This window comes from Vombatus ursinus, unplaced genomic scaffold (genome assembly GCF_900497805.2).
Source record: "Vombatus ursinus unplaced genomic scaffold, bare-nosed wombat genome assembly UNPS02014167.1, whole genome shotgun sequence".
NCBI lineage: Eukaryota > Metazoa > Chordata > Mammalia > Diprotodontia > Vombatidae > Vombatus > Vombatus ursinus.
This window is the reverse complement of record NW_020953945.1, coordinates 1,594,439-1,616,850: the sequence shown is the minus strand read 5'-3', so window position 1 is coordinate 1,616,850 and position 22,412 is coordinate 1,594,439. Positions and strand designations below refer to the sequence as shown.

At 47.8% G+C, this 22,412-nt stretch overlaps 1 protein-coding gene across 4 annotated transcripts in view; it reads left to right on the top strand.

The window, feature by feature from the left end:
• Positions 1–22,412, top strand: part of LOC114041127 (septin-2) — a 134,594-nt gene that overhangs the window by 78,499 nt on the left and 33,683 nt on the right. For all 4 annotated transcript variants that reach the window (XM_027859401.1, XM_027859403.1, XM_027859404.1 and 1 more), the window contains one exon: positions 13,637–13,730. In XM_027859401.1, the coding sequence (XP_027715202.1) occupies positions 13,637–13,705 (69 nt within the window). In that variant the 3' untranslated portion in view covers positions 13,706–13,730. The remainder of the gene's footprint in view (positions 1–13,636; positions 13,731–22,412) is intronic.

The following is a 22,412-nucleotide window of genomic DNA, read 5'->3' as shown; positions in this document are numbered from 1 at the left end:
GTTTCAAAGAGTAGTTGTTCGTGGCTCCAGGTCAACATGGCCAGAGGTCTTCAGTGGAATAAATACCCCAGGGATATGTGTGGTTGACATTGTTTTAATCAGTGCCTTGGATAAAGGTATGGATGGCATTGTCTTCACATTTGCAGATGATCTAACCACTTGTAAGGGGTTATGGTGGGGATTCTTTTTGTTTATGTGTTGGCCTAGGTAGCCGCTGAGGTCCTTCCCATCTCTCAACTTTTGAAATTCTGCAGCGTTAGGAAGAGCGGTGGCTTTGGGGAAAGTGGATGAGTTCTGTCTTCATCACATTGAGTTTGAGTTGCCCGTGGGATCTCCAGGCAGAGACGGACAGCAGATAGTACATCCAAGAGACTGGACTCAGGACATGGAGCTTCTGGAGTCACTGAGGGAGGGAGGGAGCCCTGAGGACAAAGCCCTCAGATTGAGCACATGACAGTCCAGCAGGGGAGACTACAGAGGCCTAGTCAGACAGAGAAGAGGAGAACCAGGTGAGAGGGTGAAACCCAGGGAGGAGAGAGTGCAGCCTGAAGGGGAAGTCGGGAATGTCAGATGCTGCCGGCAAGTCAGGAAGGATGGGTGCTGAGAAAAGGCCATTGCGTTGCGCATTTTTATGGGATTGCTGCTGACCTTGGGAGTGGTGGCTTCAGAAGCAGTTGAGAAATGAATGAGAGATGAGGAAGTGGAGGTGGTGAGCATAGAGAACTTTCTTCTAGGATTTTGGTTGTAAAAGAGGAAAAATACAGGATAGTAGTTTGAGGAGATCTGGAGTCTGTCTGTGAAACCCTGTGGGCAACAGGAAGGATAGGCTGACGAGTAGAGAGAGCAGGATGATGGAAGAGACCATCTTCCAGGGCACATGAAGGCGATGAGACTAAGGGCATAAACTGTTGGATTGGCCTTGGCGAGAAGGGCTCCCCACCTCTTCCTCAGAACTAGAGCCTTCGGCCTCAAGACCCTCGAGGGTGACCCTTTGACTGAGTCCAAACTTCACAGAATCTGGCCTCACTTGAAGACCTAGAGGGCTGCATGTGGCCTGGAGGCCGAAGGTTCCCCAACCCTGAACTTGAGCAATGGGAAGAGAGGAAGAAGGAGGGGATTTGAAGAGCCAAGTTGGGGGAAAGGGGGATCTCATATCAGACGACCTTAATTTTCTTGGGAAAATCTGAATTGAGATCCTTGGCTAAGGGGGAATGGTGAGGATCTGGTGTAGACAGCTTGGGAGACAAGAAGTTTGAGAGCTGTGAACTAGTCTAATCATTCTAGAAAACAATTTGGAACTACACCCAAAGGTCTATAAAATTGGTCATACCCTTTGACCCAGTGATAGTGATACTTAGTTTGTACCTCAGAGAGATTAAAGAAAGATAAAAAGTACCCATATGTACAAAAATATTCAGCTTTTTTTGTGGGGGCAAAGAATTGGAAACTAAGGGAGTGCCCATCCGTTGGGGAATGACTGAACAAGTTATTGTATATTGTTATGATGGAATACTGTTATGTTGTGTTATAAGAAATGGCAAGTGGGATGGTTTCAGAGAGCCCAGTATGAACTGATACAAAGTGAAGGGAGCAGAATCAGGAGAACAGTTTATACAACAGCAATAATGTAGATTCAGTCAATTCTGAAAGACTTGGGAATTCTGGTCTGATTTGGAAAGATAATTCTAAAGCACTCCCTCCCCTCCCCTCTCCTCCCCTCCCCTCTCCTCTCCTCCCCTCCCCTCCCCTCTCCTCCCCTCCCCTCTCCTCTCCTCCCCTCTCCTCCCCTCCCCTCTCCTCTCCTCTCTCTGTGGCATGGGCCGCAGTTGTATGACTTCCTCCATCAATGTTACTGAGCGCTCTGAGTAGAAGTTACAAAGGTGAATGCTGAAGGTCATCCAGACTTGGGATTTGGAAAGGGATGAGCATAATAGGCTTTGGAGTAAGGAATTCCGGAGTGGGGGGGCCTGGGTAAAGATAAGGAATTAACTCCAGGGTCAAGATTCACCATCAGAGCAGAGTTTGTGCCTTGGGGAAAGCCAAGGAGAGACAGGGTTGGAGGTTGTGGTGAGATTAGAGAATGCATTTAGGAAGGAGAAGGAACAGAGATATGGGAGGATAGGAAGCTGTGAACACATCAAAGAGTTTCCAAGTTGTGTCTTGAAGCTATTCTAGGTGATGACAAAGATCACGGCCATGGAGAGAAAAGATGGAGGCCATGGGAGATGAACTGGGAGATCAGGGCACTTGAGGCATGGACTGTGTTGAAGTCTCTAAGGGCAGGGGTCGGGGTGGGAAAGGCTGTGAGCCAGGTACTCTATTTCTTGGGAAAAGAGGGTTCATAGCTTAGTGACTGGTAATTACCTGCTGCCAGGATCTAGGGAGAGAGTGACATGCCCAGATACCCTTGACCTCAGAGTGGGAAAGCTGCTGAGTGATAGCATCATGGGGAGGACCTGGAAAGGGCCGTGAGAAGCCTGGGATATGCTCGTTCCTCCTCTTGTGTGTGCTGGGGTCAAATGAGAGAATGGGGAGGGGCAGGGAGGCAGGGCTTTTTCTTCGTGGGGGAAGCCAGGTTTCTGTGAGCACAAAGTGATGCAGCGTGAAAGGATGAGGCCCAATGTGGAGGTCAGTCTGGTAAGTGTGCGTGTGGGGAAGGGTCCATTATTATGGATCGCCTCCAAAAAGCTAAAAGATATTGGGGTGTTAGGTAATAAGACTGATGGTTGTTGCAGCTCCCTAAGCCGAGAAGCTTCTAACAAAACGTCATAGTATTCTGGGGGGAAGGTCTTCGTTTCAACTTGGGGGCTGGAGGGCTCGAGAATAACTTTGGATTTCCCAGAACAAAGTTCTCCCCAGTCCTAGCAGAGGAATCCTAATATACCCCAGGAAGAAGATTGACCTAATTGGCATCAGTCTCGGGAGTCTGGAGCATGCCGTTGAGAAAGGCCTCAGGAGTCATGGATCCTGACTCTTAAAAACGGAAAATTTGAAGGGGCATGTGGTGGATAGGCAGCGATTGTTCTCCAAGAAGGAATCCAGGTTCTCATGGGCTTCTTTTAGCTGCACTCATATCTGCAGTGGCACAGCAACGGTTAACTTACTAGCTTAGGGAAAATGTAGTATTTAGAGTGCTGCTGTGCCCCGTAAAGAAACCAGTGACACATATCTTTTCTCGATGGGAGTCCCCCTGTGCGGGCTGTGCAGTGACTCGGACTTGGATGTATTTTTCTTGGCTTTAATTAACAGGATTAGTTGCACCCTTTGTCATTTTTGGTATTGAAGGTATTTTTAACAAACACAGCGAGTATCGTGGGAACATCCTGAAGTTCCCGGCGTGTCTCTGGTCCAAGCTCAGCCCTTTTTTCCACCATCCCCCAGCCTTCCTTTTCAGAGAGGCCAAAGCACTTGATTGTGGGCTGCCTATTTTTGTCCACTTATGTTTAAAATTAAAGCCTAGCTAAAACTGGAAAAAGTCAGTGTTCAGTTACAGTTCCCCTTTTCGTGGCCCTGTATCAGCTGTCTTGAATAATTGTGTTAGCCAGAGAGTGCGATAACGGGGACAGGGGGCTATTGACCGCAGCATGGGAACGGCGTGATTGTCTCGACACCGTAGAAAGTGTAAGAGAGGGAGCAGAAAGGGGGTCCTCCCCAGGAGCCCAGAGCCACGCCCAGCTTCCTGGGGTGGGGGTTCTCCTTTGGAAAGTACCTGGTTTGCTCTTCTTTAATGAGGCCCCCTCAGGTTTATGAAGAATGCATTGCATCTGTTGTAGCGTACAGGTTGTAATTATGATAACAAGTGAAAACGAACTCTCGCAAAGATGAGAAGGCTGCCGTGATGATGACGGGAATATGGACAATTCTGGGGCTCCGAAAGGATTCTATAGATATTATCTCACTTGAGTCTCACAGTACTGTGAAATAGTGGTGAAATGTGATTATCCCATTTTATAGTTAAAGAAACTGAGGCCCCCAAAGGTACTTGCCTAAGCTGGTAATTGGCAGGTCTGGGATTCAGACCTCGGTTGTGGAATTAGAGAATTAGAGCTAGAAGACCCTTGGGAGGGCCCACCAGTAAAACCCTTCATTTCACAAATGAGCCACTTGAAGGAAACAGAAGGGAAGGGGACAGGTGTGTATTAAGCACCTACTCTGTGCCAGCTACTGCGCTAAGTGCTTTACAGATGTCTTATGGGGTCCATACCACCGACCTGGGGGGTAGGTGCAGTTATGATCCCCATTTTGTAGATGACAGCACTGAGGCAAACAGAGGTTAAGTGACTTGCTCAGGATCACACAGCCCTTAAGTGTCTGAAGCTGGATTCCAGGCCCAGCTCTGTGCACTGTGGCGCCCCTTCGCTGTCCCATAGCTAGATGACCCAGCCGGTCATTAGAATAGCCTCCAGGGAGTGAGAAAGTGGACTGAGGGCTGATGAGCCCCTGGGATCATGTATCTACAGGTGGAAAAGACCTTAGGGTTTTATTAGTTCACCTCCTGTGTTTTGCAGAGGAGGAAACTGAGGCCCAGAGAGGGGGAAGGACCTGCCCAAGGTCACACAGGCAGTAAAGATCAGAGACAGGACTTGAATTCACTGCTGCTCTGTCCAGAGTCAGTGCTTATCCCCCTGTGCCACTCCACTCACGCATGGCGGGTTTTGTTTTCTCTGGTTTTTGCTCTTTAAAGGAAGATCCTTTTACTTGCTTGAGGCCAGCGCTTACTGGCTGATGGGTGTGGGCAGGACCGGGGACTCCTATTCCTGTCATTCATCAAGCCCTTGATCTCAAGCCCACACATCCCCATTAAATAAAGCTCGGCAGTGATGGAGACAAGAGGACATCGCAGGGATCCAGGCCCTGAGAAGAGACACAGTGTGAATGAGTGTAGGGAGCAGCAAAGAGGCCGCTCTGGTAGAAAGTGGGGTATGTGAAGGAGCGAGGGAGGAGGATGAGCCCAGAGAGGGGAGATGCAGCCAGATCCCGGAGGACTTTACATGTCTGAGGAGTTTGCATTTTACCCTGGAGGCAGTCGGGAGACATTGAAGCTCCTTGCAGAGGAATGGCATGGGTCAGAATGGGCTGCCAGAATAGTCGTTCTGTAGTTGTGTGGAGAAGGGGAGAATTTGGAGGCCGGAAGACCAGCTCTGGCTGCTGAATTGGGGGAAGTCGCCAAGCTGTGTTCTCTGATCTCAACTGGGCTCTCGCCGCAGCAAGGCAAACGTTTCACTCCTGCCTAATTGATTCTCTGCTGCACTCTGGTCAGAGCCGTTCAAAACCTTCTCTTCTTCTCTCCAGCCTCCCACTCTGCCCTCTCAGCTGAGGGTCTCACCTTGTACTTTACTCAGAAAATGGCAGCCATCTGTCACAGGCCTAGAGACCTGACTCCCACATGGCTTCTCTGTCATTATAAAACTAATCACATGATTATATATAAAACATATATATAAAACACTATAATAATATTCCTTCAACTTTTTGAGAATTCCAAAAACAAAGCATTCTCTCAATCTGTGTGGATTGACCCTTATTTCTAATTAGCTTTTCCTAGATATTTCAGTTATTAGTGTGACTTCAGTCAGTCAGTAAACATCTATCAAACACCTGCTGTGTGTTAGGTGCTAAGTGCTGGAGATACAAAAAAAGGCACAAACCAATCCCTGCCCTTAAGAAGCTTACACTTCAGGGGGGGAGACAGTATGCAGACAAATATATACAAGTCCAGCTCTGTATTAGACAAATGGGAAGTAATTAGCAGAGGGAAGGCACTAGAATTAAGAGGGGTTGGGGACCGCTTCCTGAAGGAGACGATAGCTTAGTTGAGATTTAAAGGAAGCCAAGGAAGGCAATTTAGGAAAGTCATTTTAGTGGCTGAATGAAGAAGGGCTGGATTGGGGAGAGACTGGAGGCAGGCAGATCCACCAGCAGCTCTTACAGTAGTCCAGATGTGAGATGATGAGGGTCTACACCAGGGTGGGGAAAGAGTCAGAGGAAAAAATGGGGTGGGATGTATTTCAGAGATGTTGCAGAGGTTGACAGGCCTTGGTGTCAGCTTGGATTTGGGGGTTGAGAGACGATGAGGAGTTGAGGATGATGCCTGGATCGTGAGCCTGGAGGATTGGGAGAAGGGTGTTGTCTTCTACAGTAACAGGGAAAGCAGGAGGCCAGAAGGGTTTAGGGGCAAAGGAGTTCAGTTTGGGATATATTGAGTTTAAGATGTCTACTGGGCATCTAGTTGGAGATGTCTGAGAGGCAGTTGGAGATGTGAGATGGGAGGTCAGCAGAGAGATTGGGATAGGAAAGGTAGATTTGAGAATCCTCAGCATGGAGATGATCATTGAATCCCTGGGAGCTGAGCAGAAGAGAAAAGGGCCCAGGACAGAGCCCTGAGGGACACCTACAGTTAGAGGGAGTGATCTGGAGAAAGATCCAGCAAAGGAGGCAGAGAAGGAGTGGTCAGAGAGGGAGGAGGAGAACCAGGAGAGACGGTGTCCTGAAAACCTAGAGAGCAGAGAGGATCAAGGAGGAAAGAGGGATGGACAGTGTCCAAGGCTGCAGAGAAGTGGGGAATGAGGATGGAGAAGTGGCCACTGGATTTGGCAACTAAGAAATCATTGGTTGCTTTGGAGACAGCAGTTTGAGGGGAATGGTGATACCAGAAGCTAGATTGTCAAGGGTTAAGAAGAGGATGAGAGGAGATATGGAGGCCCCTCCTGTAGACACCTTTCAGACCTTTTCAAAGAGTAGCTACAAAGGGCAGAAGAGACGTGGGAGGATGGTGAGTGAGTGGAGATGGAACGTGTTTGATGGAGGACTCATTTGGAATCTACGAAATAGAGGCAGGACCAAGATTGTCACAGCTTTCTACAGTGCTTTCCTCACACAGCTAGTCTGGGGAGAGGTCAGTAGTGCAGAAACTATTGTTCCATTTTACAAATCAGGCAGTTGAGACTCAGGGGAAGTGACTTATATCTGAGTCAAAGAGCTGCAAGTGTCAGCTGAGATTTTCAATGTAGTTAATCCAAGAGATACTTATTAAGCACCTACTGTGCTTAATAAGACACTGCACTGAGCACTAGGATACAAAGGCAAAAAGGAAAAACAGCTTTGTTTTCAAGAAACTTACGTTCTTTTCGGGGGATACAGCATGTGCATAAGTAAGTATGATATGTAAAGAGTGCAGGGGCCAACAGGTACCTTGGTCTCCGTGTAATCTTCTGTTTGGACTTCTGCTAGGCCCTTCTCATGTATGATTGTATAATCAGGTCATCTCGGTTTGTGTCCTATCCCCCAATCGATCCTGTCTATAGTGTGTTTATACATAGTTGTTTCCCTATCACACTGTGAGCTTCTTGAGAGCAGGGACTCTCTTTTGCCTCTTTTGTATTTCCAGAGCTTAGCACAATGCCTGGTATATAGTAGGCACTTAATAAATGCTTCTTGACTAACTGGGTTAAAAGTTCTGGAAGATAGAGAATGGATATTTTTTAAATAAATTTTTATTGCTATCTTTTGTTTTTACATCTCCTAAATTTCTCTGTGTTCCTCTCTTTCTCCCTTACCCAAAGCCATTCCATATGGGGAAGAAGAAAAAATTAGCAGCAATGATCAATGTATTGAAAAAGTTTGGAAATCTATGCAGTATTCCACACTTGTGGACTTGTGGATATGTGGTGTTTTTTTGTGTCTCTTATTTGAGGCCATGTTTATTTTTCATAATTCTGTGATCATTTTTTAAAAATAAAATGTTATTGATATCTTCTGTTTATATTCCTTCCACTTTCTCCAGAGGGGCTCCTCCCCATAAAGAAGAATTTTTTTTTTAAAAGAGAGGAAAAAGAGGGGGGGGTGGAATAATCAAAACCAATCAATACGTTGAAAAAATCTGATAACAAATGCAGTGTTCCACACCCATGGTGGACCTCTTACCATTGCAAAGGAGTGGGGTGTGTTTGTCTTCTCATGTTTCTTCTTTGGGCCTATGGTTCCTCTTATTTTTTTTTTTTGGTAATTTTGCATTGATTTGGGGGAGGGGGGCTAGTTTGTTCTATTATTGTCATCATCCTTATGTTGTTTTCCTGGCTGTGCTTACTTTACTGTGCATCAGTTCATCCAAGTCTTCCCAGGCTTCTCTGTATTCGTCATATTTGTGGTTTCTTATAGCACAGGAACATTCCGTTACATTTTTGTGCCACAGTTTGTTTGGCCATTCCCTAGTCGATGGGCATCTACTTTGTTTCCAGTTCTTTGCCGTTAAAAAAAGTACTGCTATCAATATTTTTGTGTTTATGAGGATGTTGTTATCACTGACCTCCTTGGGGTATATGCCTGGTGATAGAATCTCTGGGTCAAAGTGAATGGACATTTTAGTTAGTTTAGTTCAAATTGCTTTTCAAAATGGTTGTACTGATCAACAGCTCCACCAACAATGTATCAGAATGTCTTACCTTCCCACAGCTCTTCCAACTTGACTAGTCCCACATTTTTTCATCTTGACCTATCTGAGATCTGCACAACCTCAGTGGTTTTGGTTGGAATTTCTCTCGTTAGTGATTTGGAGCATTCTTTCATGTGCTTGTTAATAGTTTGCAGTTTTTTTGAGCACTATCTGTCCATGGCCTATTGGGGAACCTTTTTTTTTTAATTTCAAATTTTTCTTGTTATTATTATGAACTTGACACATCAACAAACATAAGTATTTCCCTGTGCCAAGGACAGAAAAAGAAGATTGCATATGAATCTGTGAATCTCTGCCACCTATAATTTTTGTTTTGTATGCTTCAGACTTAGCACGGTAGCTTCCAACACTACCTGCTTGTCTGTGGGTCTGAATCTTTTGTGAACTCTCCACGTCCCCTAGTGCCCAGCATGGTCCTGTGTTCACAGTGGGTACTTAGTAAATGTTTCTGGAACTTGAATGGGCAAATGTGGCCTGTAGGCTGCAGGTTATTTGAAGCCTCTCGTGAAGGGAGAAGTGTAGCCCTTTGAAGGGCCGTGGGGACCAAGCAGGGAACCAGTGTTTGTTTCTGCAGGTTTGCAAGGTGAGATAGGTCCTCTCAAGCCGGTAGCCTCTCTTCCCTAAGAGGAGCAGAGGCTCCTGTCCCAGGGAGCGGTTGGACAAACACTGATCACCTTCTACTGTTGCACACACACAGATAACACAGTTTTTGGCAGCCTTCCCTGACGTGCTGAGATCTGCAGCTCTCCTGATTTCCCTGCTCCCTCGTGATGAGAATATCGTCGGTGATTGGGGTCATTTATCATTTGAATATGATTCGGGTCAGGCTGGGCACTGTTCTCACTGTTCCAGGCTGGAATTGCAAGAGTCTGTACCTGGAGGCGGCCAGCCTTGAGGAGCGGGGACCTGTCCCAAAGGGCGTGCTGCATGGGGCTTGTCTCCCGTCTGATTCCCTTCCAAGTTAGAATAAATCATGATAGGCAGCTTCTTCCAGAAGCTTTTCATGATTGTTCTTTTCTTTTCTGAAGAAAATGATTAATCCTCTTTCAGCAGAATAACACTGAACCCAGGACAGTAGAAGCTGAAAACCTGGCTTAAGCTCTGTGCTCTGCCATTTAATTTGCTGTGGGATCTTGGGGCATCCCCCCCCCAAATCTGGAGCTCTGTTTTTTTATCTGTAACATTTTGAGGTTGGGTCAGACGGTCTTTCCTGCTCTAGCATTCTTTGATTCTGTCGTTTGGGTTTGTGTTTTTATGCTGGAAGCTTTCCCCTTGGATTCCTCCATTCCAGTTCACCCTTCAATCCACTGTCCAAATAATTTTTGGTACGTATAGCTACGGCAGTGTTAGATCTGCTCAGAAACCTTCAGTGGCTCCCAGTCGCCAGCTGTGTAAGTGGCCTGCTTTTCTGCCTAGCATTCCAAGGCCCTTGCCTTGTGCCACCACACCTTTTTCTGTAGAATTTCAGACTTGGGAAGGAACCTCAGCAGCCTCAAGCCCGTCCCCAGCTGAACAGGAATGCCTTCTGCAACGTCCTGGGCATGTGGCTCTCGGCCCTTGCTTGGAGGACCTCCGTGAGAAATGCTTTCCTTGTAAGTGAGAGGGAGCAGGACAGATGATTGCCAGCATCTTACGAGACAGGAAGCTCAGGCTCTGATTGGGTGATTTAACTTAGCCCAAGTCAGATGATGCCAAATGGGAGAGGGGGGCATCACACCCAGTGCTGCTGATTTCACCTCCAGCCCTCTTTCCATCCCTGGTTCTCTCCCTCACACGAGCCCTGGGCTTTCCTGTCTTTGTGCCTTCTCACATAGTGTTGTGAATTCCTGGAAGGGCCTCCCTTTGCCCCTTGAAATGTTGAATTCCTGTTGAACCTTTGAAACCAAATTCAGATGGCATCTTCTCCATGAGACCTTCCCTGTTGCCCCTCAGGCCCCATCCAGCATCATATTTCTGCCTCTCCTGTCAGACCATATTGTGTAATAGAGTTATCTGTGTTTGTGTCTTGTCCCACAACCGGGCTGTAAGCTTCAAGAATGCAGGGGCCGTGAATCATTTAAATGTGATCTCTCCCCCAGCACTTAAAACACTCCTCTGTGCCCTGTAGGTGTGCACGGCCTGGTAATCCCGTGTGCCTGAAGGGCAGACGGGAAGGGCCTTCCAAGCAGGACACAGCTCGATTGTAGTGATTTATGGGTGTGTCAATGCCTCTCAATGAGTTGGTTTTGTAATCCTACCAAAGCAGGAAATCACAGCGATCACTGATCCCCCGATGATCCCCCCGTGTTTCAGTGGAGGCCGTCTGTCGTGAGCTGCTTGGCTGCCCTTAGCTTCACCTCCCAACCACTGTTTTTCCATCCATTCTTTCAGGCTCAGATTATGAAGGAGCCCTCCTCTCCAGAGCTGTTCCCATCCCTGAGGGAACTTTCTTCCAAGTGTAATGTCCTCCCCCGTAGCATCCTTCTCCTCTTGAGCATGCTCAGTTCTCTCACTACAGCCATCTTGGTTTGACCTCTTGTCATCCTGCTGCTGGACCATTGCTTTGGCCAAGCTTCCTCACTCACCGTTGACAGAGTGGGGCTGGAGTCAGGAGGCCTGGTTTCTGATCCCGGCTCGGGTGCCTACTAGACGTGTGAACCATCATACGTGTCCTTCTGTAAAATGAGGATAAAACTTGTACTTGCATCCTCACAAGGGCATGAGAAAACCACTTTCTGAGCCTTAGGGTGCTTGGGAAATTTGGGGTATTCTTCTGGTGTTTGTTCTCAGCCCACTTGTGTCCATCCTGAGGGCTAATTAATCTCCTTAAAATAGTTTGATAAGGGGGGCAGCTAGGTGGCGCAGTGGATAGAGCACCGGCCCTGAAGTCAGGAGGACCTGAGTTCAAATCTGGCCTCAGACTAAACACTTGACATGTACTAGCTGCGTGACCTTGGGCAAGTCACTTAACCCCGATTGCCTCACCAAAAAAAAAAAAAAATAGTTTGATAGGGCAGCTTCTGCCAGCCAGGAACTCCCAGAACCTGCAGGATGAAGCTTCAGGTCATTGGTGTCCCGTTCTTGGCTTTTTGAGTTTAGTTCCAATTTCAAGTTCTAGTTCTTATTCCTGTGCCCCTTAACCAACATTTCTCCCACATCTCACTGGCCTCCCCATCCTTGCAAGCACAGGCCTTTGGATTTCCTGTTTCTCTGACTTTGCTTATGTCTCAGGCCCCACCTGGAATGTGTTTCCCTTTTTTTGTTGCCTGATGAAATCCCCTCTGTATTTCAAAGCCCGCCTCAAATCCTCCTTTCTCCAAGTGAGCCCAGCCAGGAGTCACCTCACTGTTTGTGTATGTAGGTACATGTATGTCTTATCTGTCCAACCAGTTTATACACCCAGAGACTATTCATTTCACAAATATTTATTTCCCTGTAAGTGCAAAGCACTCTGAGAGGCAGTGAAGGAGATAGGAAGCCTAGATTAGACACCGAGACACAGCCCCAGCCCTCAAGGAGCCACGAAGCAGAGAGAAATGTGGAGAATTAGAATATACGCTATTACATAATCAGGGAGGTGCAAGACGGAGAACCTTAATGAGGTCCAAGGGGGTTACTGGAGGAGAGAAAGGCCCGAGGTGGGAGGGCGCAGTCCAGTGTGATGAGAGCCAGGTGGGAGGGGAGGAGAGAAGCTGAGATCAGGTCGGAGCAGTCGGGCAGGGCCAGGTTGTGCCTCACCTTATTTCTGTCTCTCCCTCATAACAAGCCATTAGGCCACCACGTACCTGATTAAGTTGGTGGAGACAGCCACGTAGTTCTCTGTATCCTTCTTGGTACCTGTCACAGCACCCACCTCATAGTAGGACTTCAGCCAATATTTGCTGAATAAATCTTTTAACACGTTCATTTGACCTGCTGTACCACCTTATTCCTCTTCTTCCCAGAAGTTGATCAAAAGTCTCACACACAACCTATCCCTCTCTTAATTCATTAGTCTGGCTTCCGTCCCTACATGCTCCTCAAGCTGCCCACTTGAAAGTTAGCAATAACCTTCTCAAATCAGTGGCATTTATTTGTTAAATGTCTACCGTGTGCCAGGCACCAGGGATAGACAGAAAGCGGGGAAATAATAACACCCAACTCCCCCACTCCCCAGTCCTTGCAATCAGGGGTGGGGGGTTCACAGTCTGGTGGGGGAGACGTACAGTCAGAAAAAGGTGGAGCTGATTGGCTGATGGAAGGCAGAGGAGGGCATTGAGGGGGCTGGGGAAGGCTTCCGGGAGAAGGCAGGGAGCCTGGAGGGGGAGGCGAGCTGCGCTCAGACTGGACGCTCAGACTGGACGGTGTCTCCAAAGCTCCTTCTAGCTTTGGTACTGTGAGCTTAGAATCAACCTTAGCCTTATGCGTGTTATTTCCCGTTGGGTTTTTTTTACACGTGTGTGAATTTTAGCAAGTGAGTAAGGAAAATGTTCCCTTTCAAATATTCTCTGTATTCCCATGTGCCGTGGCTGCCCTGGCCCGCTCTCTGAGGGCCCCATTCTCCGGTTCTCCAGTGTCCTGAAGGCCATTGGAGGTTCCCTCTTCTCGGCCACTGGCACCAACTGTATTTCCCCGTTTTTAAGGGCCTCGGTTCCATTTAACCACTTAACATCACATTAACTTTGATGGAGCAACTTTAAAGCTTGCACACATTTCCCCCTAGTATGTTGAGGACATCCTCCTGGACCATCTGGGTCTCTGGGGAGGGGAGAGGGATGAGGTGCCCAGTTGAGCTCCCCGATCAGGTTCTAGTGACCCCTTCCAGGCACCTCCTCCCTGTTCTCATCCTCCTTAGGGCTCTGTGACACTTGACCCTGCTGGCCAGCTCTGCTGTGGCAAAACTCTTTCATAGCTTGGCTTTTCATCACTGCCCTGCCCTGGGTCGCTGTCAGCTCCTCTGACTCTTTCTCTGTCTCCTTGCCAGCACCTGTCGCTGCTCACACCCACGGCCCTGAAGTATACTCAGCCCTGGGCCTTTCTTCTTCCCTTGCTGGGCTGTGGCTGTCCCAAAATTTCTCTGCCTCAGTGCTCCCACTGTCTTGGAGAGGGACTGGAGCCCCTCCATCGAGGTTCGGTCACTAAGAATTCTCTTTCCTGAATAAAAGTACCCAAGCTTCTGAATGCCTCAGTTTCCCTTTGTGCTAAACTCATCCTTTTGCCTTCCAGCTCCGAAGGATGCAGGAGATGATTGCGCAGATGCAAGCCCAGATGCGGATGAAGCCTGGGGATGAGTGAGGGCCTCCGTGGACAGCAGCACAAGGTAGCTTTCTTTTTTCTTTTTCCCCTAAGTTAGATGTGCCAGAGCTTTATGATTTTTTAACCATGTGGTTTTGTCGCTCTCAATACTGGATTTGTGAAAAAGAAATATTCTCAGTAAAAGTGTATGTAGAGGACAGGACTAACTTCACATTTTATAAGCTTTTTAAAACAGAGAAAACCTGTAAACCTTGGTTTTGGTGGGGCTTGGAGAAAGACCCAGGAGCTTGTGTCGGTGAGGCTTGGAGAGAGACCCAGGAGCTCATATCGGTGGGGCTTGGAGAGAGACGTGCGCTCAGGCAGCCATTCTTGGTAGGGCTTGGAGAAAGAAGTGTGCTCATACATCTGTATTCTAAGTTGGTCGTGTTGCTCTGGAGAGTGGTCTGGCAAGAGGCAGGAAGCATCCTAAAGCGGGCTATGAGCTGGTAATCCAACCACTGGGGAGTACAGATGCTCCAGGGAAATAATTAAAAAGAGAAAAAGTATTGGTACAAAGGCGTTTGTAGCTATGTGTTAGTAATAGTGAAAAATTGGCAACCCCAAAGTGTCCAACTCTCAGGCACTGACTCTGCAGACTGTTGTGACCCAGGCACTGTCGGTCTCCACTGTCCTTAACATAGGAAAGGAGAAGGAACAGACCCCAGGGGAGAGGCCCCTCCAGAATCCTGCCAAATGAACAAGGTAGAATGAGGTTTTCTGAATGTTCTTGTGCACTAATGACTTTTTACTGTTGGCCTTAAGCCCTGGTACTCAACTAAGCCTGTAAACATCCATTCATACTGGGAAAACAAAGTGGATGAAAAATGTGGCCTAGATTTTGATGTACAGCTGGAAGAGCAGCCTGTCCATTGATATACATGTTTTGGGGAGGTGTTGGGTCCAAAGTATGGGGCAGTGGTGGGGCTAGGATTGCATCTGGGAAATTGTATGGCACTTTGGTAGGCCCCCACTGCTCACTGCCCCAAAGACCATTTCTCTGAAACCTGTATCTCCTGATACTGCTTCGTGACTGCCAGTCGTGGCATGTTGGGATCTTGGAAGGCCCTGCCAGCAATCATCTCTTCTCAAGTCAGTAAGCATTAATAAACCCTTACTGTATGCTGGGCACTGTGCTGGGGATACACACACAAGCAGAAGGAAAGACAGCCCCTTCCCTCAAGGAGCTTCCATCCTATGGGGTGAGACAGCATATAAAAGGAAGGTGAAAAGGGAGAGAGAAGTACTCAGCAGAAATACCTCATGGAGCGGAGTGAAGATGTGACTGTCCTGGGCATCCTCCTTGAAATGGGCATTCTGAAAAACCTGGAAAGACTTATTTGAACGGATGCAGAGTGAAGTGAGCAGAACCAGGAGAACATTGTACACAGCAACATCGTAACAATGATCAACTGTGAATGACTTAGCTCTTCTGAGCAATGCAAGGATCTAAGACATCTCCAAAAGACTCAGGATGGAAAATGCTATCCACCTCCAGAGAAAGAGCTGTGGAGTCTGAAAATGCAGATGGAAGTAGACTGTTTGCTCTTTTTTTTGTTTCTTTCTTCTTTCTTGCGGTTCCTTCCATTGGTTCTAATTCTTTTTTACGACATGAGTAATGTGGAAATATGTTTAATGTGAATGTATATGTAGAGCCTACATCAGACTGCACACTGTCTTAGGGAGGGGGGAGGGAGGGAGGGGGAGAAAATTTAGAACTCAAAATCTTGTGAAAGTGAATGTTGGAAACTAAAAATAAATTAATTAAATTAAAAAAAAAGAAGTGGGCATTCTGAGAAGAACCAGCCAATCAGAGCTGCAGGGGCAGTGGGTACTTCCATTGTGTGAAGTATAAAAGGGAGTCAGGTTCAGCCACACACAGTTGGAAACCCTTCCCCAAGCTGAGGATCCTCAATCTTATTTATCTCCAGGATGTACTAGCCTTGGTGTCAGAGACCTGGATGAGGTGGGTAAACAGGAAGGCAGAACCCTAAAGGCTCTGTTTTCCTAAGGCTGACACCCCCCACCAGGTGCTGTCACCCCCTGTCCTTGCAGGAGCAGCCCCTCTGCCACCTTGAACATGGGTCCTAGACCCCACGCTTCTCCTCTCCCAGGGGAGAGATGGCCCACCGGCCACGCTGGCTGCCCACGACATCTCCTAACCAGAGCAGCCCCTCAGGTATCTGGCTTAGTAAAGGACTGTTGCTTTGCCCTCCCCTTCTGGCCTGACCTGAGGCCTTGAGGTAAGCTCCCTGAGGGCAGGGCTTGCCCCATTCCAGTCTTTGTGTCACTAGTACTAGAGGTGCCTCCAGCACTGAGCAGGCCCTTCCTTACGATTGTTGATTGAGTTGAATGAGATGATGGGGCACTCAAGCCTTCAAGCTTTATAATACCATCTCTAACAAAATAATAACTAGCTTGTTTGCTCTCTTTCTCCTGGTGACTGTTTTGGTTCGGTTCCCATTGTCGCTGTATGCATGTGGCGCCTCCGTGCTTGGGCCAGTCTTGGCTCCTCTCTAGGCCTTGGTTTCCTCCTCCGTACAATGAGGGACTTGGGCTCAACTGCTTTGGAGGTCCCCTTCTCAGGTCCTGAGCTGTGTACGTGCAGCATGCTTAGCATGGGCAGTCGTCTGATGGACGTGCAGTTGTGCTTAGCGTGTGCGGTTGTCTGATGCTCTTGTCCTCACTTCGTGGCACTTGATGGAGTTTTCCCCATTTGTCATTTTAATGGCACACGGGTACTCTGCCATGTTGGTAGAGCACGGTCTCTTCAGCCTCTCCCAGGACTCTAGGCATGAAGGTTCGTCCTCATTTGCTGCTATTTCAGATAAAGCTGCTAACCATTATTTTGGGCAAATTGGTCACTTTTTCTCTTAATGTTACCCTTAGGATTGAGTGAAGGCTTAGGGACAGATAGGATCAATTTCTCCCCAGCCCCGTCAGAATGGAATTTTTAATGTAATATTGAGCCAATTCTATGTTTAAAAGTAAGTAGCATCTTAAAGATGTTTTCATTTTCCTAGAGGAGTGATGAGAGCAAAGAAAGGTGATTGAATTTAATTTGGGCATTCTCTGTGGGGTCACTGAATCCTGGGTCATCTGAGTGCTTTGAACATCCTTGATAGCTGCCAATTTAATTTCTGTTTGAGCCGCTGCGGATTTCCCAGGAGTTTGGATGAAGGGCTGGGGGTGGGGGGTGGGGCGGGGTCCTTGGTGCATCTCGGGTGCCCTGTGTGTGGCTGGATGGCCTTCAGGCATGTATTTCGGGTCTCACTGGGTAGGCTGGGGACCCTGTAAACTGTCAGCATCTTTGCCCCGGCATCAGTTCTCCGAGAAGGCTCCCTGCTTCTCACCTGGGCTACTTTCACACGTTCCCCTCCATCCACAGCTGCCAACGTCAGCTTCCTGAGGCACGGGCCCTGCTGAAGGTCATTCAGGGGCCTGAGCAAACAGTCCCATGCCCATACGAAGAGGGGGAAACATTCTTTCACAGAAGGAAGCGTGAGAAATTCCTTTATTCTTGCCCTTGTCTTCTCTCTCTAAGAAAAATATGCCTGTCTGGCAGCCAGTTTCCTGGCCCAGATTGACTTTTTGTGTGTCGAACATTTCAGAATGGGACCTAATTGAAGTTGTTCTTTTTATGCCCTACACTTAAAATTCTGTTTAAAAAGAATTGGTTTTCAATTTTATGAACGCAGAAACGAGAAGAAACCCCACAAATATCCTGCTTTTCCGTGCTTCTCTTTCTCCCTGGTCGTGCTGTCAATTTTTAGTTCTTCTGGAATGTAAATCCGAAATCAGATGGATTCTCTTCTGCCGGATGACCTTGGGCCAGCTGCCCACGTTCCCGATGGGAAAGAGGGAGGATTCTGTAGCTTCCTCCTGAGTCTTCCTTCTGGCCTTGGCCCGCCATCTTGAGGCTCTGTTGACATTACTTCGGTTTGGAGCTATCCATCTCAGAGAAATTTGCGGGCAAGGGTATGCTCATTGGATTATTTTTCCTCTTGGAAATTGAGATGTAGTGGATTCCCCCTGTAATGATGGTAACTCCTGTTTCTCTTAACACTTTGGGGTTTACAGATGGCTGTCCCCACAACAGCACTGTAGGGTAGAAGGTGTAGGTATTATCTCCATTTTTTGTTATTTAGTCATTTTCAGCTGTGTCTGATTCTTTGTGACCCCATTTGGAGTTTTCTTGGCAGAGATACTGGAGTGGTTTGTCATTTCCTTCTTCAGCTCATTTTATAGATAAGGAAATTGAGGCAAACAGCAGAGTTAAGTGACTTGCCCGGGGTCACACAGCTTGGAAGTGTCTGAGGCCAGATTTGCACTCAGGTCTTCCTGACTTCAGGCTCAGTGCTCTATCCGCTGCAGCGCCACCTAGCTGCCATTTTACAGGTTGGAAAACTGAGTCTCAGAGTGGTGAAGAGACTCAGATAAAGACAACAGCCCACATTAATACAGGCTTCAAGACTGTCAAGCCCTTTCTGTGCATCTTCTCCTTTGATGGCTGCAGCAGCCCCAGGAGCTGAGGGCTACCGTGATCCGCATTTTGCAGATGAGGAAGCCAAGGCTGGCCAGGGGAGGAGCATGTGTTGGCTTTGCCACTTTGGCCTCTGTGACCTTGGGCAGCTCCCTTCCTTTTTCTGGGCCTCAGTTTCTCCATCTGTCAAATCAGAGGGTTGAAGCAGAGGGGGTCAAGGTCTCCTCCAGCTCTAAAATCCTGCGCTCATCTGTGATTTGCCCAGAGTGTCAGAGTCAGGGCCTGCGCCCAACCTCCCGGTTTCAATCTGGGGATCGGGCCACCGTCCCGGACTCGGTCTCTCACCACGATGAGCCTCCGGGCTTGTTTCTTGATGGAACTTCCTGCCCCGAGCTCCAGATTGTAAGCGGAAAGCAATCCTGCTGACCACATGGCCCGACCTCTTGATGAAAATATGCAGCACCAGAACTGAAGCATAAACACTTCAGGACTCTGGGGGTTGGCCCAGTTTTGCAGACAGTAGCTGTGACTCAGTAGTTTTCAGCTATTTACATAAATGGCAGCTGTGAGCGCCTCATTTTTCAAGAATGAGCACAATTACTTGGTCTAAAGAGCTTAGTCTGCATTATGCTCATGGAAACTGTGTTCTTTCGGATCCATCCAAACCCTCCTAATTTAGATTTTACCCCTGGTCCCGCTCCTCATCTTTCTCTCTCGTTTCCATCCTTGGAACCATTCAGGAGGCTTAAACATCTTGTCCGCCATCAGGCTTCTTAAGCAGACACAGACCCATGCATTTGTTTCCCTGTTTTTGGACATCTGCATGTCTCTGAGACTCAGAAGCACTCAGAGCGCTGGCTCCTTCTGTTTGCATCTGGATTTCACGGTCTGCAGAGTGGAAAGTACCGAGTGGGGGGCCAAAGACCTTGTGCTTGGAGCTCTCTTCCTGCGCCATGTGTAGCTTGTTGTGATGTGAGGATGAGCCCTGGGCTGCGAGCCAGGAGGTCTGGCCTTGCCTCCCCCTAGCTCTGGGCAACTCACTTCTGCTTCCTGAGTCTCAGTTTCTTTCTCTGTAAAAACAAAGGGAGTTGAATGAGATAGCTCTCCAAGATTCCTTGCAATTCTAACATGTTGTTGAAATTCAAGAGCCAAAAAGTATTTATTAAGCGCCCAGTATCTACTCAGTGCTGAGAGAGGTACAGAGTTGAGATCCCGCCCTCCTGTTCCTTACAGTCTGGCATGAGGATGAGACACATAGACACAATTAGCCTAGTAAGAATGGCTGAGTCAGGTCTGAGGGGGGAAGGTGCTTTATTATTGGCAGAAGGATCAGGGAAAGTTTTGTGATGGCATTTGAATTGGCCTTTTAAAGGTGGGCAGGATTCAAAGAGTAGCCGCCACAACTTATCAGACGCCTGCTATCTGTGTGTGTGGTCCTGTGCTGAGGGAAGAGGGGTCAGAAAACTGAAATGGTCCCTGCCCTCCACGAGGTTCTATTCTCCTTGGGCTCCATGACATGTACCCAAACCAGTACAGCATAAAGAAAAGGAGTGAAAGCAAGAGGAAAGGGAGGAACAGGAAGACTTCTGGAGGAATGGGTTCCTGCCTTGAGCCTTGAAGGAAGACTAGTTTCTGAGCTGTGAAGATGAGAAAGGAGCGCTCTCCAGGCCTGTGAGTGGCTTGTGCGAATGCACAAAATAAAGGGAGTGGTCCTGCCTGCCCCAACATGGCGCTTGGGAAGAGGAATGATGAGAATGAAAGAAGGAAAAGGAGGTGGAATCCGGACTCCGGAGGGCCTAAGAGATTGGCCCTGCATCTTCCCATTGGGCTACGATATAAACCATAGTTTATATCATAACGTCAACTGGTGGAAATTCTCTTGCTCCTTGTTCAGATGAGTCAGGACCCGGCAGCGTCCAAACCCGTGGGCAGGTGGGAGCCGCTCAAAAAGCTTCAGCGGCTTCAGGGGACCTGGGCCTCACGAGGCTGATGTCAGCAGCTGTGTAGGGAGAATACCGTCTGAACGTGGCCCAGGTGAAAAGGCGTGAGGTCCTGAATCAGGAAGAGGGCTGTGGGAGGGGGTGGTTGGGTAGGAGCAAGAGATGATGTGGAAGTAGCGGCAGTAAGACCTGGCGGCGATTAGACGTGGGGTAAGGGAGAAGGAAGAGCCAAAGGTGACCACAGTTAGGAACCTGGGTGACAGGGACTTTGTGAAAACAGGAGAGCTTGGAGGAAAGACAACTTTGAGGAGAGACGGAATTCCATTTTAGCGTTTATGCAGCAGTTTTTGGACGTAAGGAGTTTGTAGTGGCTGTAGTCCAGGAGAAGATGCGAAGGCATCGCATGGTACATAGTGGGGCAGAAGGAGCTCCTGGTGTGATGGCCTAAGGTTAGGATGTCTACCGACGGGAGAAGGCCCTGGGAACTTGAGGAGGAAAGGTTTGGAACAGCTGTCGAGGGGAGTGGGATAGATTGTCAGTCAAGGAAGAATAAATGTTTGCCATTCCCTTGAGGGTGCAGATGAAATAGATAACATGAACTTGTTTTCAGTAACTCAGGAGTACAGGTAGGGAATGTATGTGGTAGGAAGGATCTAGGGTTCAGGATTGATAGGGTTTGAGCAGAACAAAGACAAGAGGGTGAGGGAGGAAAGACAAGTGAGGCCAGAGGGGAGAAATGGACCATGAGAACAGGGAGGTCGCAGTGAAGATGAGGGATTTTTAGCAGGAGTGAAGCGGGGGAAGAAATGAAAGGACGGGAGATTTTAATAAGAGAGGGGAATCTCTGAGTTCAAAATCCTAGAGAGGGCACAATTGTGGGTGATGATGAGATCTAAGACGTGACCAAGTGGATGGTTGAAGTAGATGGAAGCTACGGGTCATAGAAGCTGAGGCTGATGAAGTAAGAGGCTCTGGTGTGGACGGGAGCCTGAGTGTGTAGAGTGAAGTCCCCAAGAACAAGGGTTTGGGTCCTTGAGAAAAGAGGCACAGCAGCCCGAGGGCCCAGGGTCTGGGCTATGTGACAGTGACCAGTGGAGTGACCCTCAGAGGAAGATGGTGGCGCAGGACGGGGATAGAAGCGGCATCAGGCCGACTCCTCCGCATTGGCCATTGGGTCAGGGGATGTGAGAGGATGTTCAGTCGGCACGGGAGTGGGCAGATGTAGCACTGAGAGAAGCCTGTTAATGACGGAATATTGGAGAGGGAGAGGGAGTACAGTTGGGCAGAACTTACCTGAGAGCTTGTCTCATCCAACCCCTCCTTTTGCCAAGAAGGAATTTTCTGTGGCATTGCAGGAAGCACCTGTCAGTGTCATCAATACCATGTTTTTTTTTACTTAAAAAAAAACATACATATGTATATATTTTTTATTAAATATTTCCCAGTTACATTTTAAAACATTTTTTCTTTTTTAAAAAAATTTATTAATTTTTAGTTTTCAATATTCACTTTCACAAGATTTTGAATTACAAATTTTCTTCCCATCTTGCCCCTCCCCCCCCCCAGGATGGCGTACATTCTGAATACCCTTCGCCTAATCTGCCCTCCCTTCTATCAACTCCCCCTGCTTTTCTTGTCCCCTTTCCCTTCAATTTTCCTGTAGGGCAGGATAGATCTCTATACCCGATTGCCCGTGTATCTTATTTCCCAGTTGCGTGTAAAAATAATTTTTAACATTTGTTTTTAAAGCTATGGGTTCCAAATTCTCTCCCTTCCTCCCTCCCCACCCACCCTCATTGAGATGGCAAGCAACTCAATACAGGTTATACATGTGTAGTCATGCAAAACATTTCCATAGTAGTCATGTTGTGAAAAACTAACTATGTTTCCCTTCATCCTATCCCACTCCCCATTCTGTTCTCCGTTTTGGCCCTGTCCCTCCTCAGAAGTGTTTGCTTCTGATTACCCCCTCCCCCGATCTGTCCTTCCTTCTATCGTACCCCCTTCTCTTATCCCTTTCCCCTCTGTTTTCCTGTAGGGTAAGTTAGATTTTCATACCCAATTGAGTGTGTATGTTATTCCCTCCTTAAGCAAAATCCAATGAGATTAAGATTCACTCATTCCCTCTCACCTTACCCCACTTCCCCTCCACTATAAAAGCTTTTTCTTGCCTCTTTTACATTAAATAATTTACCCGATTCTACCTTCTTTCTCCTTCTCCCAGTACAATCGTCTCACCCCTTAATTTTATTTTTTAGATATTGTCCCTTCATATTCAACTCACCCT